Below are 26,922 nucleotides of genomic sequence, written 5' to 3' on the forward strand. Positions count from 1 at the left end.
CATACCGTTCATTATGGCCCCATAGATGCTCGACATAAAGCTGTGCCACATATAATGCTCTGCACAGTTCATTATGGCCCCATAGATGCTCCATAGAAAGCTGTGCCATATACAATGCTCTGCACCTTAGATTATGGCCCCATAGATAGCTGTGCCATATACAATGCTCTGCACCTTTGATTATGGCCCCATAGATAGCTGTGCTATATATTACCCCTGCACCTTTGATTATGGCCCCATAGAAAGCTGTGCCATATACAATGCTCTGCACCTTTGATTATGGCCCCATAGATAGCTGTGCCATATATAATGCCCTGCACCTTTGATTATGGCCCCATAGATGCTCCACATAAAGCTGTGCCATATATATAATGCTCTGCACCTTTGATTATGGCCCCATAGATAGCTGTGCCATATATAATGCTCTGCACCTTTGATTATGGCCCCATAGATAGCTGTGCCATATATAATGCTCTGCACCTTTGACCTTTGATTATGGCCCCATAGATGCTCCACATAAAGCTGTGCCTTATATATAGTGCTCTGCACCGTTGCCCCATAGATGCTCCAGCTGTGCCTTATATATAGTGCTCTGCACCGTTGCCCCATAGATGCTCCACATAAAGCTGTGCCTTATATATAAAGCCCTGCACCGTTGCCCCATAGATGCTCCAGCTGTGCCTTATATATAGTGCTCTGCACCGTTGCCCCATAGATGCTCCACATAAATCTGTGCCTTATATATAGTGCTCTGCACCGTTGCCCCATAGATGCTCCACATAAATCTGTGCCATTGCTGCTGCAATAAAAAAAAAAAAAACACATACTCCCCTCTCTTGCTTGCAGCTCCTCAGCGTCCCGTCCCGGCGTCTCTCCGCACTGACTGATCAGGCAGAGGGCGGCGCGCACACTATATGCGTCATCGCGCTCTCTGACCTGAACAGTCAGAACAAGAGGACGCGAAGACTGAGCGGCGCCCAGCGGGTGGAACGAGGGAAGGTAAATATGTAATACTTACCTGCTCCCGGCGTCCCGCTCCTTCCCCCGGACAGCTGGTCTTCGGTGCCGCAGCCTCTTCCTCTGTCAGCGGTCACCGGCACCGCTGATTAGAGAAATTATGCGGCTCCGCCCCTATGGGAGGTGGAGCAGCCTATTCATTTCTCTAATGAGCGGTCCCATGTGACCGCTGAACAGGGGAAGAGCTGCGGCACCCGGAGACCGTGGGACGGGCAGGGGGAGCGCCAGGAGCGCCGGAAGCAGGTAAGTATGCCTCAGCGCCCTCTCCCCCTCACCCGCCGACCGTGACTCGAGTATAAGCCGAGGGGGCACTTTCAGCCCAAAAATTTGGGCTGAAAATCTCGGCTTATACTCGAGTATATACGGTAATTAAGTAATCAATCTGGAATGTATGGATAGCTATTAAGGAGGCCAAGTAAGATATGTATAAACATACACAGTTGCAAATATATCTAACCTCTAAATATGTCCGTGTTCGTATAGGAAAGGCGCAAAGTAATACAATAACTGTGTCTAACAATCACCACTCATTAACTTAGGCATACAAAATGTTAATATAAATCAAGCATAGTTACCAAGGGGGCGCACCCGGGGAACCCACCACACCCGACGCGAGTTTCGCACTGAAATGCTTCGTCCAGGGGTGGTTGGGTAGTGGCCAGATAGGGTTTTTATATCGATACTAACCAATTGCGAATAAATTACACCCTCCCATTCACCTGTGAAGAAAATCATTGATAGGTTGCTATAATAATGGCGACAGACAGCAGCTTGTTCAGTTACTGAAAAACAGGCATTATTGACCCGGAGGTAGAAAGAGGACATTCTGGGATAAATAACAGTGGCAGCTGCTATGGTAATGTATTATGCGGTAGTAGGAAGTGACGCCATGAATTGGCAATCGGATGTAAGATCTCAAGTCCTTTGTAGCCATAGGAACATACATAGCGTCCTCTGATGCCAGACTGTATATCATGCGGTAGCAGGAAGTGAAGTTACAGGTGGTCAAATGGATATGACGTTCCGCAACCAACCGCTGCCATAGGAACACATACGGCGTCCTTTGATGCCTTGCTAAATGCACATGTGGGATCTGTTCTTTATCCCGGAATGACCTTTTTCTACCTGTGGGTCAATAATGCCTGTTTTTCAGTAACTGAACAAGCAGCTGTCTGTCGCCATTATTATAGCAACCTATCAATGATTTTCTTCACAGGTGAATGCAAGGGTGTAAATTATTCGCAAATGGTTAGTATCAATATGAAAAACCCTATCTGGCCACTACCCAACCACCCCTGGACGAAGCATTTCAGTGCGAAACTCGCGTCGGGTGTGGTGGGTTCCCCGGGTGCGCCCCCTTGGTAACTATGCTTGATTTATATTAACATTGTTTTGTATGCCTAAGTTAATGAGCGGTGATTGTTAGACAGTTATAGTATTACTTTCCGCCTTTCCTATGCGAACACGGACATATTTGGAGGTTAGATATATTTGCAACGGTGTATGTTTATACATATCTTACTTGGCATCCTTAATAGCTATCCATACATTCCAGATTGATTACTTAATTAATCTTTGTACCTCAGTTGTCCCTGCTTGCATATAGAAGGCGAATTATTATTGTTGTATCTGTGTTAATCTACTATATAATTGTCTAAGGGTCACTTCCGTCTGTCCTTCTGTCTGTCCTTCTGTCTGTCCTTCTGTCTGTCCTTCTGTCTGTCCTTCTGTCTGTCCTTCTGTCTGTCCTTCTGTCTGTCCTTCTGTCTGTCCTTCTGTCTGTCCTTCTGTCTGTCCTTCTGTCTGTCCTTCTGTCTGTCCTTCTGTCTGTCCTTCTGTCTGTCCTTCTGTCTGTCCTTCTGTCTGTCATGGATATTCATTGGTCGCGGCCTCTGTCTGTCATTGAAATCCAAGTCGCTGATTGGTTGCGGCAAAACGGCCACGACCAATCAGCGACGGGCACAGTCCTGCGGCAAATGGCCGCCCCTTCCTCCCCGCAGTCAGCTCCCGCTCCATAATCCCCTCCAGTCAGCGCTCACACAGGGTTGATTGCAGCGTTAACGGACCGCGTTATGCCGCGGTGTAACGCACTCCGTTACCGCTATTAACCCTGTGTGACCAACTTTTTACTATTGATGCTGCCTATGCGGCATCAATAGTTAAAAAGATCTAATGTTAAAAATAATAAAAATAAAAAATTGTTATATACTCACCGTCTGTCGGCCCCTCGAATCCAGAACCGGCCTTTCCCGCTCCTCGCGACGCTCCGGTGACTGCTCCATGCATTGCGGTCTCGCGAGATGATGATGATGATGTAGCGATCTCGCGAGACCGCTACGTCATCATCTCGCGAGACCGCAATGCACTCTTGGGACCGGAGCACGCGAGGAGCGTCGGTAACCGATTCACCTGGATCCGGGGCCAACGGAAGGTGAGTATATAACTATTTTTTGTTTTAATTCTTTTTTTTTTTTTTTTAACAGGGATATGATGCCCATATTGCTATATACTGCGTGGCCTGTGCAATGGACTGCGTGGCCTGTGCAATGGACTGCGTGGCCTGTGCAATGGACTGCGTGGCCTGTGCAATGGACTGCGTGGCCTGTGCAATGGACTGCGTGGCCTGTGCAATGGACTGCGTGGCCTGTGCAATGGACTGCGTGGCCTGTGCAATGGACTGCTTGGCCTGTGCAATGGACTGCGTGGCCTGTGCAATGGACTGCGTGGCCTGTGCAATGGACTGCGTGGCCTGTGCAATGGACTGCGTGGCCTGTGCAATGGACTGCGTGGCCTGTGCAATGCACTGCGTGGCCTGTGCAATGCACTGCGGGGCCTGTGCAATGGACTGCGGGGCCTGTGCAATGGACTGCGGGGCCTGTGCAATGCACTGCGTGCCCTGTGCAATACACTGCGTGCCCTGTGCAATACACTGCGTGCCCTGTGCAATACACTGCGTGCCCTGTGCAATACACTGCGTGCCCTGTGCAATACACTGCGTGCCCTGTGCAATACACTGCGTGCCCTGTGCAATACACTGCGTGCCCTGTGCAATACACTGCGTGCCCTGTGCAATACACTGCGTGCCCTGTGCAATACACTGCGTGCCCTGTGCAATACACTGCGTGCCCTGTGCAATACACTACGTGGGCTGTGCAATATACTGCGTGAGCTGTGTTATATGCTACGTGGGCTGTGCTATACACTCCGTGGGCTGTGCTATATACTCCGTGGGCTGTGCTATATACTCCGTGGGCTGTGCTATATACTCCGTGGGCTGTGCTATATACTCCGTGGGCTGTGCTATATACTCCGTGGGCTGTGCTATATACTCCGTGGGCTGTGCTATATACTACGTGGGCTGTGCTATATACTACGTGGGCTGTTATATACTACGTGGCCGGTCGCGAACAAACAGCGACAGGCGCAGTCCAGCCGCGAATTGGCACGGGATTTGAACCACGCTTCGCTAATTGGTCGCGTCCGAATCCTGTGTATTTAATGTTTTTTTTCTAAAATCTTCATAAATAAACTACATACATATTCTAGAATACCCGATGCGTTAGAATCGGGCTACCATCTAGTAGTGTTATACTTAACATCTGACTTCTTACTTTATTTTATGGCATGCTCTACTTGTTGATTTTCTTGGGGTGTCGGCTCCGTGGCTGTCCCACCTATTGTTCTCCTGCATTTGTGGTATTTGCCTTGTTTTTAATGGTTATTTGTAGTTCAATAAAGATGTATTTGCATTTTTACTATTTGGCCTCATGTGAAAGTTTTTTTTTCGGTATTTCTCATGATCAGTTTTAGAAAGTGAGCAGAAAAGAAGGCTGAAATAGACAGACAGTGCGGGATTTTGTTAAGTAAGGAGGTGAGGTCAGGTCTGGATAGGTAGATCTGCGTGTCATCGGCGTAGAGATGGTACTGCATACCGTGGGATTCTATGAGCTGTCCATGGCCGAAGGTGTAGATGGAGATGAGTAGGGATGAGTAGGGGTCCTAGAACAGAGCCTTGAGGAACACCAACTGACAAGGGGCGAAGTGAGGAGGTGGTGTGGGGGAGGGAAACACTGAATGTTCGGTCTGTCAGATATGGCAAGACCCAGGATAGGGCCAAGTCTGTGATGCCAAGAGATGAGAGAGAGGATCTGTAGCAGAAGGGAGTGGTCCACAGTGTCTAAGACAGAAGACAGGTCCAGGAGAAGGAGGACAGTAGTGTTGCTTGCTCCTGGCAGTCAGCAGGTCATTGGTGACTTTAGTTAGGGTAGTTTCAGTTGAATGATGGGGTCGGAAGCCAGATTGTAACAGATCAAAGAGGGAGCAGGAGGAGAGGTGGGAGGACAGTTCAAGATGGACATGTTGTTCCAGTAATTTGGAGGCATAAGGGAGAAGAGATATCGGGCGATAGCTAGAAACAGAGGATGGGTCGAGGGAGGGCTTTGAGGATGGGTGTGATCTTGGCATGCTTGAAGGATGAGGGGAAGACACCTGTTGTGAGAGGTTGAAGAGGTGCGTTAGAGTTGGGATGAAGACCGTGGAAAGGTTAGGGGTGAGGTTGGATGGGAGCGGGTCGAGCGTGCAGGTGGTGAGGCGTAATCTTGACAGGAGGGTGGAGAGCTGATCTTCTGTCATGGTGGAGAAGCTGGTTTTGGAGGAACAGGGTTGAGCAGCTAAGAGGGGCAGTGGGCCAAAGCTTTCTCTGATCGTATCGATCTTCTGTTTAAAGGAGGCAAAGCCTTCAGCAGAAATGAGAGGAGAGGAAGGGGGTGCAGGGGGACGGAGTAGAAAATTGAAAGTGTTCAAGAGCTGTTTAGGGTTGTGAGACAGGGAGGATATGAGAGATGAGAAGTTTGTTTTGCGGCAGTAAGCGTGGCCTTGAAGCTGGCGAGGGACTGCTTGTATGCAGTGAAGTGGTTGGCAGAGTGGGATCTCTTCCATCTCCGCTGAGCAACCATGGATGCCCATCTCAGTTCTTTGGTCAGGCTGGTCAGCCAGGGCTGCCTGTTGAGTGTACGAGTTTTGCTATGCATGAGCGGGGCGGCCGAATCGAGTGTTGCTGTTACTGTGGTGTTATAAAAAGTGGTAGCAGCATCTGTGTCATGAAGGGAGGCTATGTCTGTAAGAGGGAGAAGGGACTCAGAGTGATTGTGTTGAGATGTTTGAGATTTCTTCGAGGGTGAGTGAGTTTGTGGAGTGGGGGTTTTCACACATATCTGGTGAAAGCCTGTACAGTTCTGAGTAAAATGCTGTTTATTTTGTTTCTCTATCTTTTTTCTAGCCTGAGTTACGAGGAGAAATGTAAAGGCAGGCAACACCGACATTCGCACTTTTTCCGAACTTTGAAAATCAATTAAAAAAAAAAATAAATATGTAGAATTTTTTTTCTTCACATTTTGCATTCTCTGACACACTTAAATAATAAAATCTCAAAAGAATTAAAAATATAGAGGTAAAAATCATTGGTTCACTTGACATGGAATGACCCATACAAGTTCCCCCTTGTAGTTTTAGGCTGATCTCTCACCTTCCTCATGATCAAGGATATCTCACGAGGTGAGATTTTACATGGTGCCCCAGATCGATGTCGATTGACAGTCATTTTGTATTTCTTCCATTTTCTTACTATTGCACCAACAGTTGTCTCCTTTTCACCCAGCGTCTTACCTATGGTTTTGTAGCCCATTCCAGCTTTGTGCAGGTCTATGATCTTGTCCCCGACATGCTTAGAAAGCTCTTTGGTCTTGCCCATATTGTAGAGGTTAGAGTCTGACTGATTAATTGAGTCTGTGGACAGGAGTCTCTTATAAAGGTGACTATGTAAGACAGCTGTCTAATAATTTTAATAATTTTTTATAATAATTTTTTATTTATATAGCGCCAACATATTCCGCAGCACTTTACAATTAAGATGCAGGTAACGAGTTGATTAGGAGCGTCTACCTGGTCTGTAGGAGCAAGAACTCTTAATTGTTTGTAGGGGATCAAATACTTATTTCTCACTGCAAAATGCAAATACATTTATACAATTCACACAATGATTTTCTGGATTTTATTTTTGGTATTCCATCTCTCAATGTTAAAATTAACCTACCCTCACAATTATAGACTGTTCATGTCTGTCAGTGGGCAAACTTACAAAATCAGCAAGGGATCAAATACTTTTTTCCCCCACTGTATACATATGTTAATATATAATGTAGTGCATTAGACCAACACTAACTTATGATGAGAGTGACAGGCCATTGTTGCCGGCAGACCCAACCATTAGCACTCTGCGAACAGGTCACAGCGGTGTCAATGGGGTTAAGGTGGGAGTACCATGCATCTGGTAACAATATAGATGTCACTGACACTATTAGTGGTATCTAAAGGGTTAAGCCCCCACAGTTGGTCTTAACAAGGATTGTGGCCAATTCTATACCCCCTGCTTTATTGCCTCATGGGATGCTATATTTTTACGGTACTGGGAATATGAACTATTAATTATAACTATAAAAAAGGTTACCACTAGTGATGAGCGAGTATGCTCATTACTCGAGTTTTCCAAGCATGCTCGGGTGTTCGAGTAATTTGGGCGTGCTCGGAGATTTAGTTTGTGTCGCGGCAGCTGCATGATTTGAGGCTGTTAGGGAATCCCCACACGCATTCAGGCTAACAGACAATCCCCACCTGTATTCAGGCTGTCTAGCAGCCGCAAATCATGCAGCTGCGGCAACACAAACTAAATCTCCGAGTACACCCAAAATACTCAGAGAACACCCAAGCATGCTCAGAGAATTCAAGTAATGAGCATACTTGCTCATCACTAGTTACCACCAATTACCATCTATAGACATAGGTTAATGTCACTTTGACTTTACTAAGGATAAGTTTACTTTAAAAAGTTTGAAAGAAATTGGATACAGTCTTAGGAGACCACAGAGTGTTACACACACTTTCAGGGGAATTGCAGTGAATCAAATTTTGTAATGAGCGATCTCAAATTTCAAAAGTTTCGCTCATCTCGAGAATGACTATAGTTGCGGTCAAGTGTGAACATTGCCCTATTCTGGTAATGCAGCTATTGGACCGCCATCTGTGTATAGTTTGAGTAAAGATATCATAGTATGTATTAAAAGTACTCACACTTTGCGGTCATTGAGCAGCATGCCATTCATGGTCTTTATTGCCCGATTGGCAGCTTCCTGTGTTTCAAAGTGAACAAAACCATATCCTTTTGATCCGTTTTCATCACAAACCACCTAGAAGATGGGATTTTAGTTTCAACAAAAAGCAATGAAAATTCAGGCTTAGGACAAGCATTTTGTTATGAAGACTGCACTTAATTTACTTAGTGGATTCACCGCTGTATAATCTTTTACATGTGTATGCTTAACAGCTGGCGGTGGCTGCTACACATTGGTAAAATTGATCAAAACTGACAGCAGGAAAGTCCATCGGGTTACTGCTTCCATTTTTGCCATCTGATTGCTATAGGCAACTATGCCACTTTCCATTTCACCAGTTCTGAAGAATCTCTACACACAAGGCTGTGTTACAGCTTCATACAAATACAGAGTTGTATGAAGTCATAAGATAGTGCTTACAGAAGTGTATGGACGTACTGTACTGCGGAACTCATGCAAGGAGTATGAAGCTTCTTTTATTTGTTGCATGTCATGTGAATATGCCAGTAAAAATGGTTGTATTGCCCATCGAACACCTCCATACAGAGCTTGTCATCTCATGACATGTTGCTTTTCTAGAGGCTTGAACCCCCCTTCAAGGAGTATTTTAAACTTTGAAAATTATTCCCTATTCTATGGATAGGGGGTAACTTCCCATTAGCTGGGGATCTGACCACTGGGAACACCCACTAACCATGAGAATCTGAGTTCTGAAAATACCCGTGTGAATGGAGAGGTGGTCAATCATGGGCACCTTGACTGCATTCATTTTTTCATGAGTGCTGAAGTCCAGACAAGTGCTGCACTCAGGTATCACCGGTGGTCCCATTAAGAATGAAAATGCGCATGAGCAAGAGAGATGGGTGAATCCGAACAGTAAAGTTCTGTGTCCGTACCGAACACCTACTGTTCAGGCACAGACACCGAACACTGCCTTTTCCAGGAAGTCCGTGTTACTGTTCGTGTTCGGCTGCCCAAACACCGGGTGTTGGTCGCCTACAAGACACCTAGCTTATTCTAAACTGTATCTCCAGACATGTATTATGGCGTGGGACAGAACGACAGACAGGTATGGTATATTGTTTTTTTTTTTTAGTTTAGTTTTATTACAGGAGAACGAGGGCTTCGGTGGAATAGGTGTTAGGTGAGTATAACGGTGTTTGTTCTTTTTAAATAAAAAAGTAAAAGTGTGTTTTGTTTTATTTCTAATAAAGGACTTTATTCTGGCTGTGTCTTTTTTTACCATACCACTAGAAGATTAGTAATGGATAGGTGTCTTATAGACGCCGTGGGCTTGATGTCACCAGACAACACGAAATTTACATCAACCCCACAGATATTAATCCCACTTGCCACCACTACAGGGCAAGTGGGAAGAGCCAGATGTGCCTTTTCTGGGCGGCTGCAGCCTGCTATTTTTAGACTGGGGGGGCAATATCCATGGCCCCTTACCAGCCTGAGAATACCAACCCCCAGCTGTCTGCTTTAGCAAGGCTGGTTGTCAAAAATGGGGGGACTCCACGTCATCTTTTTTTAAATTTTTTTTAATTATTCATTTTAAAAATTTTTTAAAAATATGGCATGAGAACACCTCTATTCTAGATAGCTGTCTGCTTCAGCAAGGCTGGTTGAGTGTTGCAGCCCCCAGCTGTGAGTTGTGCCGGCTGGTTATCAAAAATACAGGGGAACTCACGCAGTTTTTTTTTTCTTAAATTATGTTTTCACAGCGCAAGAGCCGGCTAATGAATACACTCATCAGCCGCTCCTGCTCTCGCTGTTATTAGCGGCAGCAGGTGTCGGATGATGGGAGCTGTGGTCTCATCAGCTGACATCAGTGACCGGAGGTAAACTTTATCCCTCTGATCACAGATGAGCGCTCACACTGTCTCTCTGACCGGCAGTGATGATTTTACCGCCGATAAGAAGCGGTGTTTGCTGCGCGGTCATGAACATGACAGCGTTGCAAACACTGGATATTCGGGCCCCTTGTTCAACTGAATGGGGTCCGGGTTCCCGAACTTTTTGGAGCTGTTCATCAGAACCTGAACATCCTGGTGTCCACCAATCTCTAATGATCAACACTACTCAAGCCACACAGGAATCTTCAGAAGCCCAAGTTCTCAGGCTCAGTGGAGGTCCCAAAGGTCAGCCCCCAGCAATCGGCAAGCTATCCTACGGGTTAACTTCCAAACGTGACAAATACCACTGTAGTACGACAAAGCCTGGACGCGATGCTGCTGAACAGCTTCCTGCACATTGCAGTTGAGGAAAGAAAGACTGTATAAAAAAAAAAAAAAAAACTTAGTGAATCAGATGAAACATTCAGGCTTACCTTACAAGATAAAATATTCCCAAATGCGGAGAAAGTGTCATACAGAGCTTTGTTGTCAATAGACTCATCGAGATTCTTGATAAACACATTGCCCACACCGGATTTCCGAAGCCCCGGGTCTCTCTGAGACCACATAATACGTATCGGCCTGCCTTTGATGACCTCAAAATTCATTGTGTCCAAAGCACGCTCAGCTAGAAAGAAAAAAAAAAAGTTGGCTTTGTATAAAAATACATTTTCACGAAGATAATACATATTCTCCAAAGGGTGTTGACACCAAGCGTTTCAGGACTTCCATATGATAAAGTGCCTAGATACGCAGGTCTGAAGAGACAAAACAAAAGTGTACACTTACCATCCGCTGGCTGCTGGAAATTGATATAGGCATAGCCAAGGGATCGGCGCGTAGACATGTCACGGCATACTCTGATGGACATTATCGGGCCAGCTGGGGAAAACTTCTCATACAGCATTGCTTCTGTAACATCGGTATGCAGATCACCTACATACAGTGAGGCCAATGGGTATCCCGCCCCTGTTGCATTCATGGTTTGCTAAGAAAGGATTTAAAGGTTAAAAATATTCAAGAATCCAATTCATCTCATTTCGGAAGAGGTGTCAAGTGAGCATTGTCGTTGGCATGACATTTATACTTGAGGCAGATTTCTTGCAGAACTTTTTCTGCGTGAAATCTGTTCTATTCATCATAGGCTACTTTCACACTTCCGTCAAAGTGCCTACATCGCAATGCGTCGTTTTGGAGAAAAAACGCATCCTGCAAAGTTGCCCACAGGATGCGTTTTTTTCTCCATAGACTTGCATTAGCGACGCATTGCGACGTATGCGTCGTGTTTTGGCGGACCGTCGGCACAAAAAACGTTCCATGTTTCTTTTTTCTGCGACGTGTCTGCCATTTCCGACCGCGCATGCGCGGCCGGAACTCCGCCCCCTCCTCCCCGGACATTACAATGGGGCAGCGGATGCGTTGAAAAACTGCATCTGCTGCCCCCGTTGTTCATTTAATTCACAACGTCCGTCGGGCCGACGCATGGCGACGGCCCCGTACCGACGGAAGTGTGAAAGTAGCCATAGTTGGGTTCTTGCAGCAGCAATACATGGATTTCACGCACAGAAGAACAGGCCAGGTGAAGAAACTTCGGCAACAAATCTACCGCAGGTGAATTCACATGGGGCAACAAAAAATCTACATCAAATTGCGTCGATTTCACTACATTAGCTCAGCTTCACACATTCAACCTCTATGTCCGCAGCAATAAGTCTCCTGACATGAACTTAAATGAGTATTCTAAAGTTTAGAAGTTATCTTCTATCTATGGGACAAGAGAACTTCCCAATCACTGAGGGGACGACTGCTAGGTTTTCCAAAGATACCGAGAACCAGGGCTTGCGTGAAAAGTGAAGGGATGATCATGTCCTCTGCTGCTCTGGGAGTGCTGAACACCAGCTAAGCACAATGGTCTACTATCTGCGACTTCTCCATTAACCCCTTTACCCCCAAGGGTGGTTTGCACGTTAATGACCTGCACGTTAATGACTGGGTCCCTTTATGAGGTTATAACTCTGGAACGCTTCAACGGATCCTGATGATTCTGACAGTGTGTTCTCGTGACATATTGTACTTCATGATAGTGGTAACATTTCTTTGATATTACCTGCGTTTGTGAAAAAAACGGAAATTTGGCGAAAATGTAGAAAATTTCTCAATTTTCCAACTTTGAATTTTTATGCCCTTAAATCACAGAGATATATCACACAAAATACTTAATAAGTAACATTTCCCACATGTCTACTTTACATCAGCATTTTGTTAGGGAGTTATAAGGGTTAAAAGTTGACCAGCAATTTCTCATTTTTACAACACCATTTTTTTTTTAGGGACCACATCACATTTGAAGTCACTTTGAGCGGTCTATATGATAGAAAATACCTAATTGTGACACCATTCTAAAAACTGAAGCCCTCAAGGTGCTCAAAACCACATTCAAGAAGACTATTAACCCTTCAGGTGTTTCACAGGAATGTTTGGAATATTAAAAAAAAAAAATGAACATTTAATTTTTTTTTCAAATTTTTTTTACTTCAGCTCCAATTTGTTTTATTTTACCAAGGGTAACAGGAGAAATTGGACCCCAAAAATTGTTGTGCAATTTATCCTGAGTACGCTGATACCCAATATGTGGGGGTAAACCACTGTTTGGGCGCACGGCAGAGCTCGGAAGGGAAGGAGCGCCATTTGACTTTTCAATGCAAAATTGACTGGAATTGAGATAGGACGCCATGTCGCGTTTGGAGAGCCCCTGATGTGCCTAAACATTGAAACCCCCCACAAGTGACACCACTTTGGAAAGTAGACCCCCTAAGAAACTGATCTAGATGTGTGGTAAGCACTTTGACCCACCAAGTGCTTCACAGAAGTTAATAATGCAGAGCCGTGAAAATAAAAATCCTTTTTTTTTTTCCACAAAAATTATTTTTTAGCCCCCAGTTTTGTATTTTCCCAAGGGTAACAGGAGAAATTGGACCCCAAAAGTTGTTGTCCAATGTGTCCTGAGTACGCCGATACCCCATATGTTGGGGTAAACCCCTGTTTGGGCGCACGGGAGAGCTCGGAAGGGAAGGAGCACTGTTTTACTTTTTCAACGCAGAATTGGCTGGAATTGAGATCGGACGCCATGTTGCGTTTGGAGAGCCCCTGATGTGCCTAAACAGTGGAAACCCCCCAAATCTAACTGAAACCCTAATCCAAACACACCCCTAACCCTAATCCCAACAGTAACCCTAACCACACCCCTAACCCTAATCCCAACCGTAAATGTAATCCAAACCCTAACCCTAACTTTAGCCCCAACCCTAACCCTAATGGGAAAATGGAAATAAATACATTTTTTAAATTTATTATTTTTCCCTAACAAAGGGGGTGATGAAGGGGGGTTTGATTTACTTTTATAGCTGTTTAGCAGATTTTTATGATTGGCAGCTGTCTCACACTAAAAGACGCTTTTAATTGCAAAAAATAGTTTTTGCGTCTCCACATTTTGAGAGCTATAATTTTTCTATATTTTGGTCCACAGAGTCATGTGAGGTCTTATTTTTGGCGGGACGAGTTGACATTTTTATTGGAACCATTTTTGGGCACGTGACATTTTTTGATCGCTTTTAATTCCGATTTTTGTGAGGCAGAATGACCAAAAACCAGCTATTCATGAATTTTTTTTTAATTTTTTTTTTTTGGGGGGGCGTTTATACCGTTTCGCGTTTCAGAAAATTGATAAAGCGGTTTTATTCTTCGGGTCAGTATGATTACAGCGATACCTCATTTATATCATTTTTTTGTGTTTTGGCGCTTTTATAAGATAAAAACTATTTTATATAAAAAAATAATTATTTGTGCATCGCTTTATTCTGAGGACTATAACTTTTTATTTTTTCACTGATGATGCTGTATGGCGGCTCGTTTTTGCGAAGGAAGATGACGTTTTCAGCGGTACCATGGATATTTATATCCTTTTTTTTGATTGCGTGTTATTCCACTTTTTGTTCGGCGGTATGATAAAGCGTTGTTTTTTGCCTCGTTTTTTTGTGTGACGGTGTTCACTGAAGGGGTTAACTAGTGGGATAGTTTTATAGGTCGTGTGGTTACGGAACGCGGCGATACTAAATATGTTTATTGGGTTTTTTTTTTATTTAGATAAAGAAATTTATTAGAATAATATATATATATTTTTTTAACTTTTTTACATTGCCCCAGGGGGGGACATCACACTATAGTGTTAAATCGCTGATCTGACACTGCACAGCACTGTGTCAGATCAGCGATCTGACAGGCAGTGCTCCTGGCTTACCAGCGCCTGCTCTGAGCAGGCGCTTGTAAGCCACCTCCCTGCAGGACCCGGAAGCAGCCCCGCGCCCATTTTGGATCCGGGGCCTGCAGGGAGGAGGTAGGAGACCCTCGGAGTAACCCGATGTGGTCTCGGGGAAGCATGCAGGGAGCCCCCCCCTGCGCGATGCTTCCCTATGCTGCTGGAACGCTGCGATCATCTTTGATCGCAGCGTTCCGGGGGTTAATGTGCCAGGAGCGGTCCGTGACTGCTCCTGGCACATAGTGCCGGATGTCAGCTGCGATAGTCAGCTGACAACCGGCCGCACTCTCCACCGTGAGTGCGGCTGATCGCACTGGACGTATTATTCCGTCCATGGGAAGTAGGGCCCACCCCACATGGACGGAATAGTACATCCAATGGTAGAAAGGGGTTAAGAATGAACAGAGCTGCAGTGAGCACCGCCCTTCACACGAACCCTTTTAGCACTAAAAAGTTAATTTAATTAGCCAAATTCAGGATTTACAATCTGTATTCCACAGCACAATACATGTGGATTCTTGCACATGTATCAGAAAAATCCACCAAAGAAAACAGTTGTTCACTGTGGAATTCATCCATTCCATGTATAGGGAATAAAACACATGGATAATATGGAGGAAAATCTAGATACAACCAGCGAGGAAAGGTCAATGGCCGAAAAATTCTATGTGGACACCGGGCCAAAGCTACATTTATTCAGTAGCTGTAATCATGGAAGGAAAGGGACATGGCAACAAACCCCGTCCACTTAGTAGTCCCATCACTGAAACCACCAACATATTAGGCCGGTTTCACATTTGCGGTAGTGTCCGCAGCGTTTCTTCCACTATTATCCACATGCGTTGTGTATTCCTACATTTAACATTAGGGACGCATGTGTCTGCGTTTGATTGCGTTTTGCCGCGTTTGACGATGCGTCGTTTCGTCGTCTGCGGTTTCGCACGGTAAACGCTACATGTAGTAATTTTAGAGGCATCAATTTGCCGCCTAGAAACATATGCGGTTGTTAGCGGAAGAAATGCAGCAAAAAACCGCATTGCTGTCTATGTGAACGCATGCAGCCGCAAACACATGCGTTTGTGAACGCATGTGTTGCACCACAGGAAAACATGTCTAGACACTGATTAGCCACCCCCCACATACAAGGTGATAAAGGGAGGGAGTGGACAGTTGCAGGTCACTACTCAGCAGACAGAGAAGCAGAGCAGATGCAGGCCAGAACCTTGGTGGAAACAAGACACTGAACAATGTGAGTATATCAAAGCCAATGCCTTTATTTTCTATTTTCTGTCTCTACATGTCCTAATTTCTGCCATTTCTTTCTTTCTGCATGCATCAGAATGTCTTCTGATGAGGAGCAACGTTGCGGGCCTTCTCAAGCCGAACATGTTAGTGAAGTGAGTACTCAACTCCTCAGATTGGTAAGTATTCACTGTCACATCTTCACATGTGACAATTTTTTTCCCTTTTTTTAGAGCACTTCTACTGCGGCAGAGGGTGAGCAGGAGCAGCGGGGTCACGGTCAGGTGGCAAGGCGACAGCGTAAGTATACCTGGCTGACTGTTTACTGTATCCTCACTTTAGTATTCTTGAATCTTCCTTTTCTCTTTCTTTACATTTTTCTGCTGGTCCTTTTTCTATCTGGACTTTCCTTATTCATGCCATTTCTCAGCCTCTGTCTTCTTTCTTTTCGTTATGTTAATGTATACAACATTTAATGTCTTCATTTATGTTTTAGGTTCCAGAACGGGATGAGGACCTCATTGACAACCATATCCTCATCTCCCTGATCCATGAGCGAGTCCTGTTGTGGGACACCCGGGTTCCACAGCACTCGGACAACGTGACGATCCGGCGCCTATGGAATGAGGTGGCTAAAGCGATGTGGGATGGCTGGGATAACGCCCCGACTCGGGTCAGAAATGCATTTTGTAAGTATTGCAATGCAGTGTGAAGCAGCAGAGACCTTGGCCGTGCTCACACAACTGTGTGTGATGACACAAACTCTCAGGAGTTTCTCTCATCACACACAGTTGTGTGAGCACGGCCAAAAGTACATTGTCTAACCATTATGTTTTGTTTTTTCAACAGTGCTCAAAGTCAAAACACGTTGGTGTTCGATGAAGGACCGCTTCAACAAGGACCTGCGTCAAGAGAGCCGTGTTCCCAGTGGTTCTAGAGCAAGGATCCGAAAGTATAAATACCATCGCATTCTGGCATTTTTAAGACCGGTCCTTGCCCAGAGAACGTAAGTATTTCTCCTGTGTATTAGGTTTTGTTGTATTGCCATAATCTGTATGTTTCTATTCAACAGGAGTTGGCGTTTATTTAGTTTTTAGTATTAATTTCTTTTCCTTTGTTCACAGCACATGGAGCAGCACTGTTGACCCAGGTTCTGGAGCGGTCCTTCATCAGACAGCCACGGACCCGTCCCAGCCATCCTGCAGCGCTGCAGCAAGTGAGCCTGCCACACTAACTGGAGACCAGGAAGTTGGTCCACCAGGTGTTCCCCTTTCCCAGTCCTCTTCCTCTGCCCCTTATTTGGGGGGGCTCCTCCCGGCAGCAGCAGAGGGCATCGGACAGGTCACTCATGCCCGAGTTTTTGCACTTGAGCTCGGTTTTTCACGAAGGACTCAAGGCTTTGGGTGACCGACTGGATACTGCCATTAGCCATATGAATACACGTATCCAGGTCACCAAATTCTTGTCCAAGAAAAACTCGACCTCCAGAGGCCAGCACATCATTTTTTTAACCAAATTGAACAGGGCATGTCAGAACACCTTACTCTTCATCTCCAGCTTAGTGTCATGCAGGCCTGCAATGCTGCTTATGTGCAGGCTATGCAGCAGAGTCGGTATTTTCAGCAGTGGCAGCATATCCACCTGTGCCAACACTGTTACGATTGACCTCAATGCCGACATCTGCTGCATACCACTGCACGGCCACCTCCATTCCTAGCACTGCCGGACACCACTACAGCACCACCATGCCGAGTGCTGTTGGACAGCCCACCGCCACCACCATGACAACCTCTGCTCCTGCTTGGACCTCTCCTCCACTGACACCACGATGCAGCAGCAGGACCCTGGCATGGCCTTCCGCACCGCCACCACGATGCAGCAGCAGGACCCTGGCATGTCCTTCCGCTCCGCCACCACGATGCAGCAGGACCCTGGCATGTCCTTCCGCTCCGCCACCACAATGCAGCAGCAGGACCCTGGCATGTCCTTCCGCTCCGCCACCACGATGCAGCAGCAGGACCCTGGCATGTCCTTCTGCTCCTCCACCATGATGCAGCAGCAGGACCCTGGCATGTCCTTCTGCTCCTCCACCATGATGCAGCAGCAGGACCCTGGCATGTCCTTCTGCTCCTCCACCACAATGCAGCAGCAGGACCGTGGCATGTCCTTCCGCTCCGCCACCATGATGCAGCAGCAGGACCCTGGCATGTCCTTCCGCTCCGCCACCATGATGCAGCAGCAGGACCCTGGCATGTCCTTCCGCTCCGCCACCACGACGCAGCAGCAGGACCCTGGCATGTCCTTCCGCTCCGCCACCATGATGCAGCAGCAGGACCCTGGCATGTCCTTCCGCTCCGCCACAAAGATGCAGCAGCAGGACCCTGGCATGTCCTTCCGCTCCTCCACCACGATGCAGCAGCAGGACCGTGGCATGTCCTTCCGCTCCGCCACCATTATGCAGCAGCAGGACCCTGGCATGTCCTTCCGCTCCGCCACCATGATGCAGCAGCAGGACCCTGGCATGTCCTTCCGCTCCGCCACCACGATGCAGCAGCAGGACACGGGCATGGCCTTCCAACCTCCAACCGCAACCATGCAGCAGCGGGACAAAGACTGACAGTTCGGCCACTATGACCAGGCCACAAGAAATGAGCCCGCTGAGGCTCCCCAGACCGCAGCGCCGATCCCAAAAAGGGAAAAAAAAAACAAAACAGCGGACTATTTCTATTCCTCCCCCCACCTCCCAATGTGTCTGTAATGTCAGGTTTGTCTCACCCTTCCAGTGTGTCTCAGCCCTCATGCGTCGAGCCCCATCCCCGATCTGCCAGACCCCAGTAATTTAATTGCCCCTTCTCCTGCCACCCCTGTGTCGTCCACAGTCAGTCAAGCTTCCCAGCTATATACCCCCCGTTTCCAGCACTCTACCCCAAGCCGGCGCAGTTAATTTTTATTTTATTTGTTAAAAAAATAAATAATGTTTTTTGCCCCCAAAAAGGTTTGGTTCATTGTGTATTTCGCCGCCGGCAACACACACCGTGCGCCAAATAAAAAACTGCGCCGCACACTATTTTTTGGCCCACTTCATAGCTCCAATAGTTATCAAGTACAACACTGCAGTTTTGTATGTCTTTAGTATAGAGATATGAGGTGGGCCAAAAAAAATATACTTGTATTTTATCCATAATCTCTTCCTTCTGCTTAGTCTGTGACTAGTGTTGCAGACTGAAGAGAAAATGGTGGCAATACAATGCAGAACTATACTCAACAGGTCAGGTGTCCAAAAACTCATTAGTTAGGACACCTGACCTGGTGAGTAGAGAAAGACACCTGACCTGGTGAGTAGAGAAATGCCTTGTATAACCTCCATTTTCTCTTATGTGTACTTAATCTATTTCACACAAAGTGAAGGGACGATGGCGGTCATACAAGCCCTTTATCATGTACAGCACCATGGTATTAATGGTGCTATATAAATGAATAATAATAATACAAGGCATATCTATGCTCACCTGGACATGTGTCAGAAAATAGAATTAGACTTACCGGTAATTCGGTTTCTAGGAACCTTCCACGACAGCAGTATCGGAGGATGTCTCCCCGCCCTAATAGGGGACAGGAAACAAAGAGGTTAAATACCCCTCCCCTCCCTGCAACCACCAGTGTTTTTTCTGGACACAGTAGCATGTATAGTTACCACTTAAGTGCAGGAATCATCTAATAAATAAATAAATCAGATAGGGAGGGAAAATAGTGCTGTCGTGGAAGGTTCCTAGAAACCGAATTACCGGTAAGTCTAATTCTATTTTCTCCAGTCACCTTCCACGACAGCAGTATCGGAGTGATACCAACCGCTAATTTCTTTAGGGAGGGACAACCGCTTGGAGAACGCGTCTGCCAAACGATAGGTCCCTGTTGAAGTTGAGCCTGTAGTGTCTGGTGAATGTATGGACTGACGACCAGGTGGCGGTTCTGCATATCTGCTCCGATGATGCGTTTCCCCTCTCTGCCCAGGAAGTCGAGACTGAACGGGTGGAGTGGGCTTTTAGTGAAGCTGGAGGTGCAAGCTTCTGGGATGAGTATGCAAGACTAATGGCTTGTTTAATCCAATTAGCGATCGAGCTTTTGGCTGCTTTCTTGCCCTTATTTCATCCTGACCACTGGATGAACAGGTTTTGGTACAACCTCCAACTTTCTGTCTGCTGGAGGTAGAACAGGACCACTCTGCGGACGTCCAGGGTGTGAAAGGCCTCTTCTTTTGGATTAGAGAGATTTGGACAGAATGAGGGTAAAATGATGTCTTGATTTCTGTGGAAGTACGAAACTACCTTAGGCATAAAGGAAGGGTCTAATTTGAGGATTATACTATCCATGGTTATGTTCAGGAATGGCTCCTGGACTGACAAGGCCTGTAGTTCTCCTATACGCCTGGTGGTAGTGATAGCTACCAGGAAGACGGTTTTAAGGGTCAGGATTTTTAAGCTGGAGGCTGAAAGGGGTTCAAAGGGGTCACCGGTCAGACCTTTTAAAACAAGGTTCAAGTCCCAAGGAGGGGTGTGGACGTGAAGTCTTGGACGGATTCTAGTTGCCGATGTTATGAATCGTTTGATCCACCGGTTGTTTGCTAGATCTTGGTCGAAGAAAGACCCAAGAGCTGACACCTGAACCTTGGGGCCACAACCCCTGAAAGTGGGAGCCTTCGATCACAGCGCCCCAAACTCTCTGGCTTGCGTCTGTTGTGAGTACTCTGAGAGGAGTCTGATCCTAGCTGACACCCCGATGTAGGTTTTGGGAGTTCAGCCACCATGAGAGGGAGGATCTCACACGAGTGGGAAGGGGAATCTTCTTGGTTAAAGCCATCTGGCGTCCTCTTAAATACGTCAGGATGTGAGATTGAAGAATTCTCATATGGGCTTGGGCCCAGGAGACTGCCTGGATGCATGATGTTAATGAACCCAGGATTGACAGAGTCTCTTAGAGTCGGGGTTTTTTGGCTTCCGAACCTGGAGATCCTGTGGACAAGATCGATCCGATGGGTAGAAAGGACATCCTCTTCTCCGAGTCCAGAAGAACTCCTAGGAATTTCTTCCGGAGATGGCCGGAGATCTGATTTCGCCAGATTCGGGATCCACCCGAGTGACCTTAGGATATCGAGGACCGCGGATCTAGCGGCTACTCGTACTGATTCTGCGGAGGCGTCCGCGAAGAATCCAGTCGCCTTCTGAAGCAGTGGGAGAGAATTAAGAATCTCCTTCCTAGACGTACCTTGTACAAGGTGATTCTCTAAGGTACGCAGCCAGAGAAACAAGGATCTGGCTACACATGTTGAGGCCACGTTAGATCTCAGTAAATTAGTTGAAGTGTCCCAAGATTTCCTCAATAAGCTCTCAGTTTTCCGATCCATGGGATCTTTCAGCTGAGAGGAATCTTCAAAGGGTAGGGCTGTTTTTTTGGTTACCCTTGACACTTGAACATCTACTTTGGGCATTTCCAATAGAGAACAGTCTCCCTCAAGGGGGAAATGATTCTTAAACTCCGATGGGACGTTTAACCCCTTTTCCGGTAGGCCCCACTCATGGAGGATAAGGTTTTCGATATTTTTGTGTATGGGGAATCCCTTCACAGTCTTAGGTTTCAAACCCCCAAACATGTCATCCTGTACGGAATGGCCCTCTACCTCCTCTTCTACCCCCAGGTGCCCCTCACCATGGAAACTAATTCTTCCATATCCTCGGAGAAGAGATTTTTTATTGTCAGATTTGGGAGCAGAAGTAGAACCCTCATTCTCCCAAATGTCCTCTGAACCCGAGGTATGTATCTCGCCTGAGTCAGAGTCAGAAACTACCGGGGCAATCTTCCTTTTCTTAGGAGGGAGAGGCTGCGGTGTTGGGGTCTGAGAAAAGGCCGCCATGGAGGACTGAACCTCTTGTCTGATGAGGGTTCTGATGCTGTCCATGAGTGAGGGCTGTTCACTACGCAGAACTTCGTCTGTGCATGGTTGGCAGAGCTTCTTTTTATATGTGGAGGGAAGCTTGGACACACATGCAGCACACTTGCGGCTGGGCATCTTATCTTTCCTAGGGGCAGGGACTGTCTCCCTAAAACGAGAAAGGCGGACTAAGTCACTTAAATTTAAATGGACAGCAAGGGACATCATCCCACTACTTACAGTAGGGGGTGCACGCTGGGCTCCGCAGGAGCAGAGTGTAGGGGTTTGTCGCCGTCCATATGGTCAGTGGTCCAGATAGAGAGGGTCACAGACAGAAGGTCTTACCTGGAGGCTTCCCCAGCCAGGAATACTTTACCGGGGCTCCCAGCGAATATGGTGGTGCTCCTCCTCCTCTTTAGGGTCCGCGGGGGGGTTAGAGACGCCCGTCATGGCTGCCACTGGATGTCCTAGGGGCAGGGACACTGGCCGGCGCGTGCGGGAGCTGCAGCATATGGGAACGAGGAAACCGGAAGTTCGGGTGCACGTCACTTCCGATGCGCGCGCCACCACCAGCAGCAGCGTGGAGGAAGGAGGAAGTCGGGGAGCTGCAGGAGGACCCCGGAGCACTACACCGCCCTGCTTTGCCTCCCGAAAAAGGGGCAGGTAGGGCGGGTGAAGGTCCCAAGTCACGCAGTGGACGCGGAGATGGGAGCATTCTAAAGGAGGAGAGCGGAGCCCCCGACCTCGACTGCCCGGCTTCAAGGTAACAGCGCTCCCGATCGCCGGCCACGGCAGCACTATCAGAGAACCTCTTCATGCCCCATAGGGGACAGGAAAAACACTGGTGGTTGCAGGAAGGGGAGGGGTATTTAACCTCTTTGTTTCCTGTCCCCTATTAGGGCGGGGAGACATCCTCCGATACTGCTGTCGTGGAAGGTGACTGGAGAAATAGTGAATTCATGAGGCTGTTATATGTGCATCATGAATTCATTATTTCTGACACCTGACTTGATGAGTATAGATCTGTTTTGTATTACACAGCCATCGTCTCTTCAGTCTGCGTCCAATAGATACTGCAGAACAGAATCAGGACGCAATGACGTCAACAACCTTACCACTAACAACCTAAGGCTTCCGTCACACTAGCAGTATTTGGTCAGTATTTTACATCAGTATTTGTGCCAAAACCAGGAGTGGAGCAATGAGAGGTAAAGTATAATATAAACATATGCACCACTTCAGCATTTATCACCCATTCCTGGTTTTGGCTTTCAAAAAATGATGTAAAGTACTTACCAAATACTGCTAGTGTGACGGCAGCCTTGGTTTCTAGAGGAAATACATAGGAGACACGGTCAAGATACCAAAATTATAAAGTTTATTAAACAACAAATATTAGTAACATTTTAAACATAACAGGTACAGACCCGAACCCAACAGGACATTTTACACTATGTTGTCCTGCCATGCCACACACCCAACATCAGAATCAAAAAAGGCAGCAAATCGGTCCCGCATGTGGCCAATTTCAGCAGTTGACCGCAGCGTGTGATGCTGGTAATCTGGCAATAGGTTTGCATCTGGTTCATCCAGTTCAATGGCGGGTCGCTCCTTAGCCATTATGTAATTGTGGAGAACCACACAGGCTTTGACCACCTCATCGACTGTCTCCATTTTTAGATTAATGGCTGTTGCAAGAATGCGCCATTTTGAGACTAGAATCCCAAAAGGTACACTCTACTGTTCTTCGGGTCCTGGTCAGTCTGTAGTTAAAGATCCTTTTAGTGTGGTTCAAGTCCCAACTGGAATATGGCTTCAGTAGGTTTTCACACATCTGAAAGGCCTCATCCCCAACCATAACAAATGGCATCGGTGGACCTTGAGTGTTGGGGAGAGGTCGTGGAAAATTAAAATTTTTGCCATACACACTGCAGCCCATATCCGAGTTCTTAAAAGTCTGGGAATCGTTGCCACAGCCAAAAGCTCCAATGTCCATGGCGATGAAGCGACAGTCCGCATCGGCTATTGCCATGAGCACAGCAGAAAAACATTTTTTATAATTGAAGTGCCCCGATCCTGTTCTGGCTGGTTTGATAATGCGGATGTGCTTTCCATCCACCGCTCTCAAACAGTTGGGGAAATCACACACTCCAGAATTTTTCAGCAATTTCAATCCACATGTCCGTGGTGGGTAGGGGTATAAACTCATCCCGGAGAACATTCCACAAAGCCCAGCAGGTGTCCGCAACTATTCCAGACGGTGGAAATTCCAAGCCGGTTTTGGAAGTGGAGGGATGATAAAACTCTCTCCGGTTGCCAGAAATCTGGAAGAAAATAATAAAAAAAAAATTACAATCAATTCTATTTATGGTGTTGTTATGCTACAGACAAAGGAAAATACAAAAAAAATACATGTCAGAACACCCAAAATTAGCACTGGCATTTGTTTAGATTTGTTACGTACCTTAATGTAACCAGCAGACGTTCCTCTGGTGGAATCGCTCTACGGAGCTGGGTGTCCTGTCTCTGTATGGCTCCTTGGACACGAGCAAGCAAATCCCCGAAAGAGTCTTGCGACATCCTTGAATATTCCGGGAATTTGTCCGGGTTGGCATTAAGCTCGCCATACAGCGTGTGATAGGCTCCATGGCTCTCACGTAGTTCGATAATGGGGTGTCTCCAAAAACACCTACGCCGTCTCCTTCTCCATCTTTCGCGATTTCTGTCTTGCTCCCAAGCAAAAACACAGGCAAGAAACAGCTTGATGCTTAAATCCAGGTTGAAATAAAAGCTATCCATGCGAAGATCCATCATGACACAGGATACAGTAGCACACTGTTAAGATTTCAGCAGTCCTAGGGTAGATAGATATAGATATAGATAGATATAGATAGATATAGATAGATATAGATAGATATAGATAGATATAGATAGATATAGATAGATATAGATAGATATAGATAGATATAGATAGATATAGATAGATAGATAGATATAGATAGATAGATATAGATAGATAGATATAGATAGATATAGATAGATAGATATAGATAGATAGATATAGATAGATAGATATAGATAGATAGATATAGATAGATAGATATAGATAGATAGATATAGATAGATAGATATAGATAGATATAGATAGATATAGATAGATATAGATAGATATAGATAGATATAGATAGATATAGATAGATATAGATAGATATAGATAGATATAGATAGATAGATATAGATAGATATAGATAGATATAGATAGATATAGATAGATATAGATAGATAGATATAGATAGATAGATAGATATAGATAGATATAGATAGATATAGATAGATATAGATAGATATAGATAGATATAGATAGATATAGATAGATAGATATAGATAGATAGATATAGATAGATAGATATAGATAGATAGATATAGATAGATAGATATAGATAGATAGATATAGATAGATAGATATAGATAGATAGATATAGATAGATAGATATAGATAGATAGATATAGATAGATAGATATAGATAGATAGATATAGATAGATAGATATAGATAGATAGATATAGATAGATAGATATAGATAGATAGATATAGATAGATAGATATAGATAGATATAGATAGATATAGATAGATAGATAGATATAGATAGATATAGATAGATCGATCCCATAATACACACCCTCTGTAGTCACATCGGCAGTGTCTGGTTATCTAGATTTTTCTCCTGTAAAATTTTTCACCATGCGCACAAAAAACGCAAACGCATGACAAAATGCATGTAAAAGCGTGAAAACGCTGCGGTTTTTTAACCGCATGCGTTCCTGCATTCGTCTAAAAACGCCGCGTTTGTACGTGTTTCTATGCGTTTTTTCCTGCACTTGCGGTTAAAACGCTGCGGATTCTAACGCAAATGTGAAACTAGCCTTAGACAGTTGATTCTTTTGTACAGAGATTATGGCAGCGGCTCTCAGAGAACACAAAAGCTGAACACTCCTGTGTAAGGGTATGTTTCTACAGTCAGTTTAGACAGCGCTTTGGACGCAGCACATGTCCGCTGCGTCCAAAGTGCTGCCGGCTTTTGAACGCTGGCGATTTCGCATGTGTTCATTGAACAGTGCGGAATCACTGAGTCCAATACATTGTATGGGTGAGATTTATCTTGCAGGGACTGAGTGACTCCGCAAGATAAATAGACATGCTGCGGTCTGGAAAGACACGCCACATGTCCGTCTCCGCAGGGAAGCTGCGGGTGCCGATGCACGCATAGTGGAGATGGGGTTTCTTGAAACCCTATCCACGATTCTGTAACATCTGGACGCTGCGGATGTACGCAGCGTCCAACCCGCAGCCTTTACTGATTGTGGGAGCACACCCTAAGGCCCGTTTCATACATCAGTGTCTCCAGTACATGTGGTGACAGTTTTCACACGTACCGGAGTCACTGACACACATAGACCCATTCAAATGAATGGGTCTACACACGTGTTTTTTTTTTCACTGACCGTGAGTGAGAGAGACACCACACGTTGACATGTCCGTTTTTGTGCAGCTGCACGGATCACACAGACCCATACAAGTCAATGGGTCCGTGTAAACACATACTGCACACAGATGCCATCCATGTGCATTTTTAAAGTTATAGGGTTAACATTGAAACAAATTGCTTCTTTACTAGCCAGATGTCTAGACCTTGACATATTTGTTACGCCAAAGGACTACTAACACATAAGCCAAAGCTGAGATGTCATTTGTTTGTTTTTGACACGCTTTAAATACAATCACTAATGGATCACACTTTTGACATCTCTAACCATTTAATTACCGCATTAACCCTTCATTTTCAGATACAAAGCCTGTCTTTGAGCCTGTCTCAGAAGAAGTCGTTTCCAAGCTCCTCGCTTCTGCTCGGCCTACAACCTGCAACAGTGACCCCAATTCCTTCACCTCTCCTGCAGTCTCTCTCACCACTGGTCACCACTCACCTGACTAAAATATTTAACCTCTCTCTTTCTTCAGGTATCTTTCCCTCCTCATTTAACCCCTTCATGACCCAGCCTATTTTGGCCTTAATGACCTTGCCGTTTTTTGCAATTCTGACCAGTGTCCCTTTATGAGGTAATAACTCAGGAACGCTTCAACGGATCCTAGCGATTCTGAGATTGTTTTTTCGTGACATATTGGGCTTCATGTTAGTGGTAAATTTAGGTCGATAATTTTTGAGTTTATTTGTGAAAAAAACGGAAATTTGGCAAAAAATTTGAAAATTTCGCAATTTTCACATTTTGAATTTTTATTCTGTTAAACCAGAGAGCTATGTGACACAAAATAGTTAATAAATAACGTTTCCCACATGTCTA

At 45.6% G+C, this 26,922-nt stretch overlaps 2 protein-coding genes across 11 annotated transcripts in view; one reads left to right on the forward strand and one right to left on the reverse strand.

Moving 5' to 3' along the window:
• The window catches only part of RIMS4 (regulating synaptic membrane exocytosis 4), a 1,070,250-nt gene that overhangs the window by 232,152 nt on the left and 811,176 nt on the right, over window positions 1–26,922 (forward strand). The gene's annotated exons all lie outside the window — the stretch shown is intronic.
• The window catches only part of LOC143765478 (embryonic polyadenylate-binding protein), a 158,500-nt gene that overhangs the window by 122,276 nt on the left and 9,302 nt on the right, over window positions 1–26,922 (reverse strand). For all 10 annotated transcript variants that reach the window (XM_077252181.1, XM_077252175.1, XM_077252182.1 and 7 more), the window contains exons 2-4: window positions 10,871–11,069; window positions 10,516–10,709; window positions 8,143–8,258 (exon numbers count right to left, since the gene is read on the reverse strand). In XM_077252181.1, coding sequence (XP_077108296.1) covers window positions 8,143–8,258; window positions 10,516–10,709; window positions 10,871–11,063 — 503 coding nt within the window. In that variant the 5' untranslated portion in view covers window positions 11,064–11,069. The remainder of the gene's footprint in view (window positions 1–8,142; window positions 8,259–10,515; window positions 10,710–10,870; window positions 11,070–26,922) is intronic.

Source organism: Ranitomeya variabilis, chromosome 4 (assembly GCF_051348905.1).
Source record: "Ranitomeya variabilis isolate aRanVar5 chromosome 4, aRanVar5.hap1, whole genome shotgun sequence".
Lineage (NCBI taxonomy): Eukaryota > Metazoa > Chordata > Amphibia > Anura > Dendrobatidae > Ranitomeya > Ranitomeya variabilis.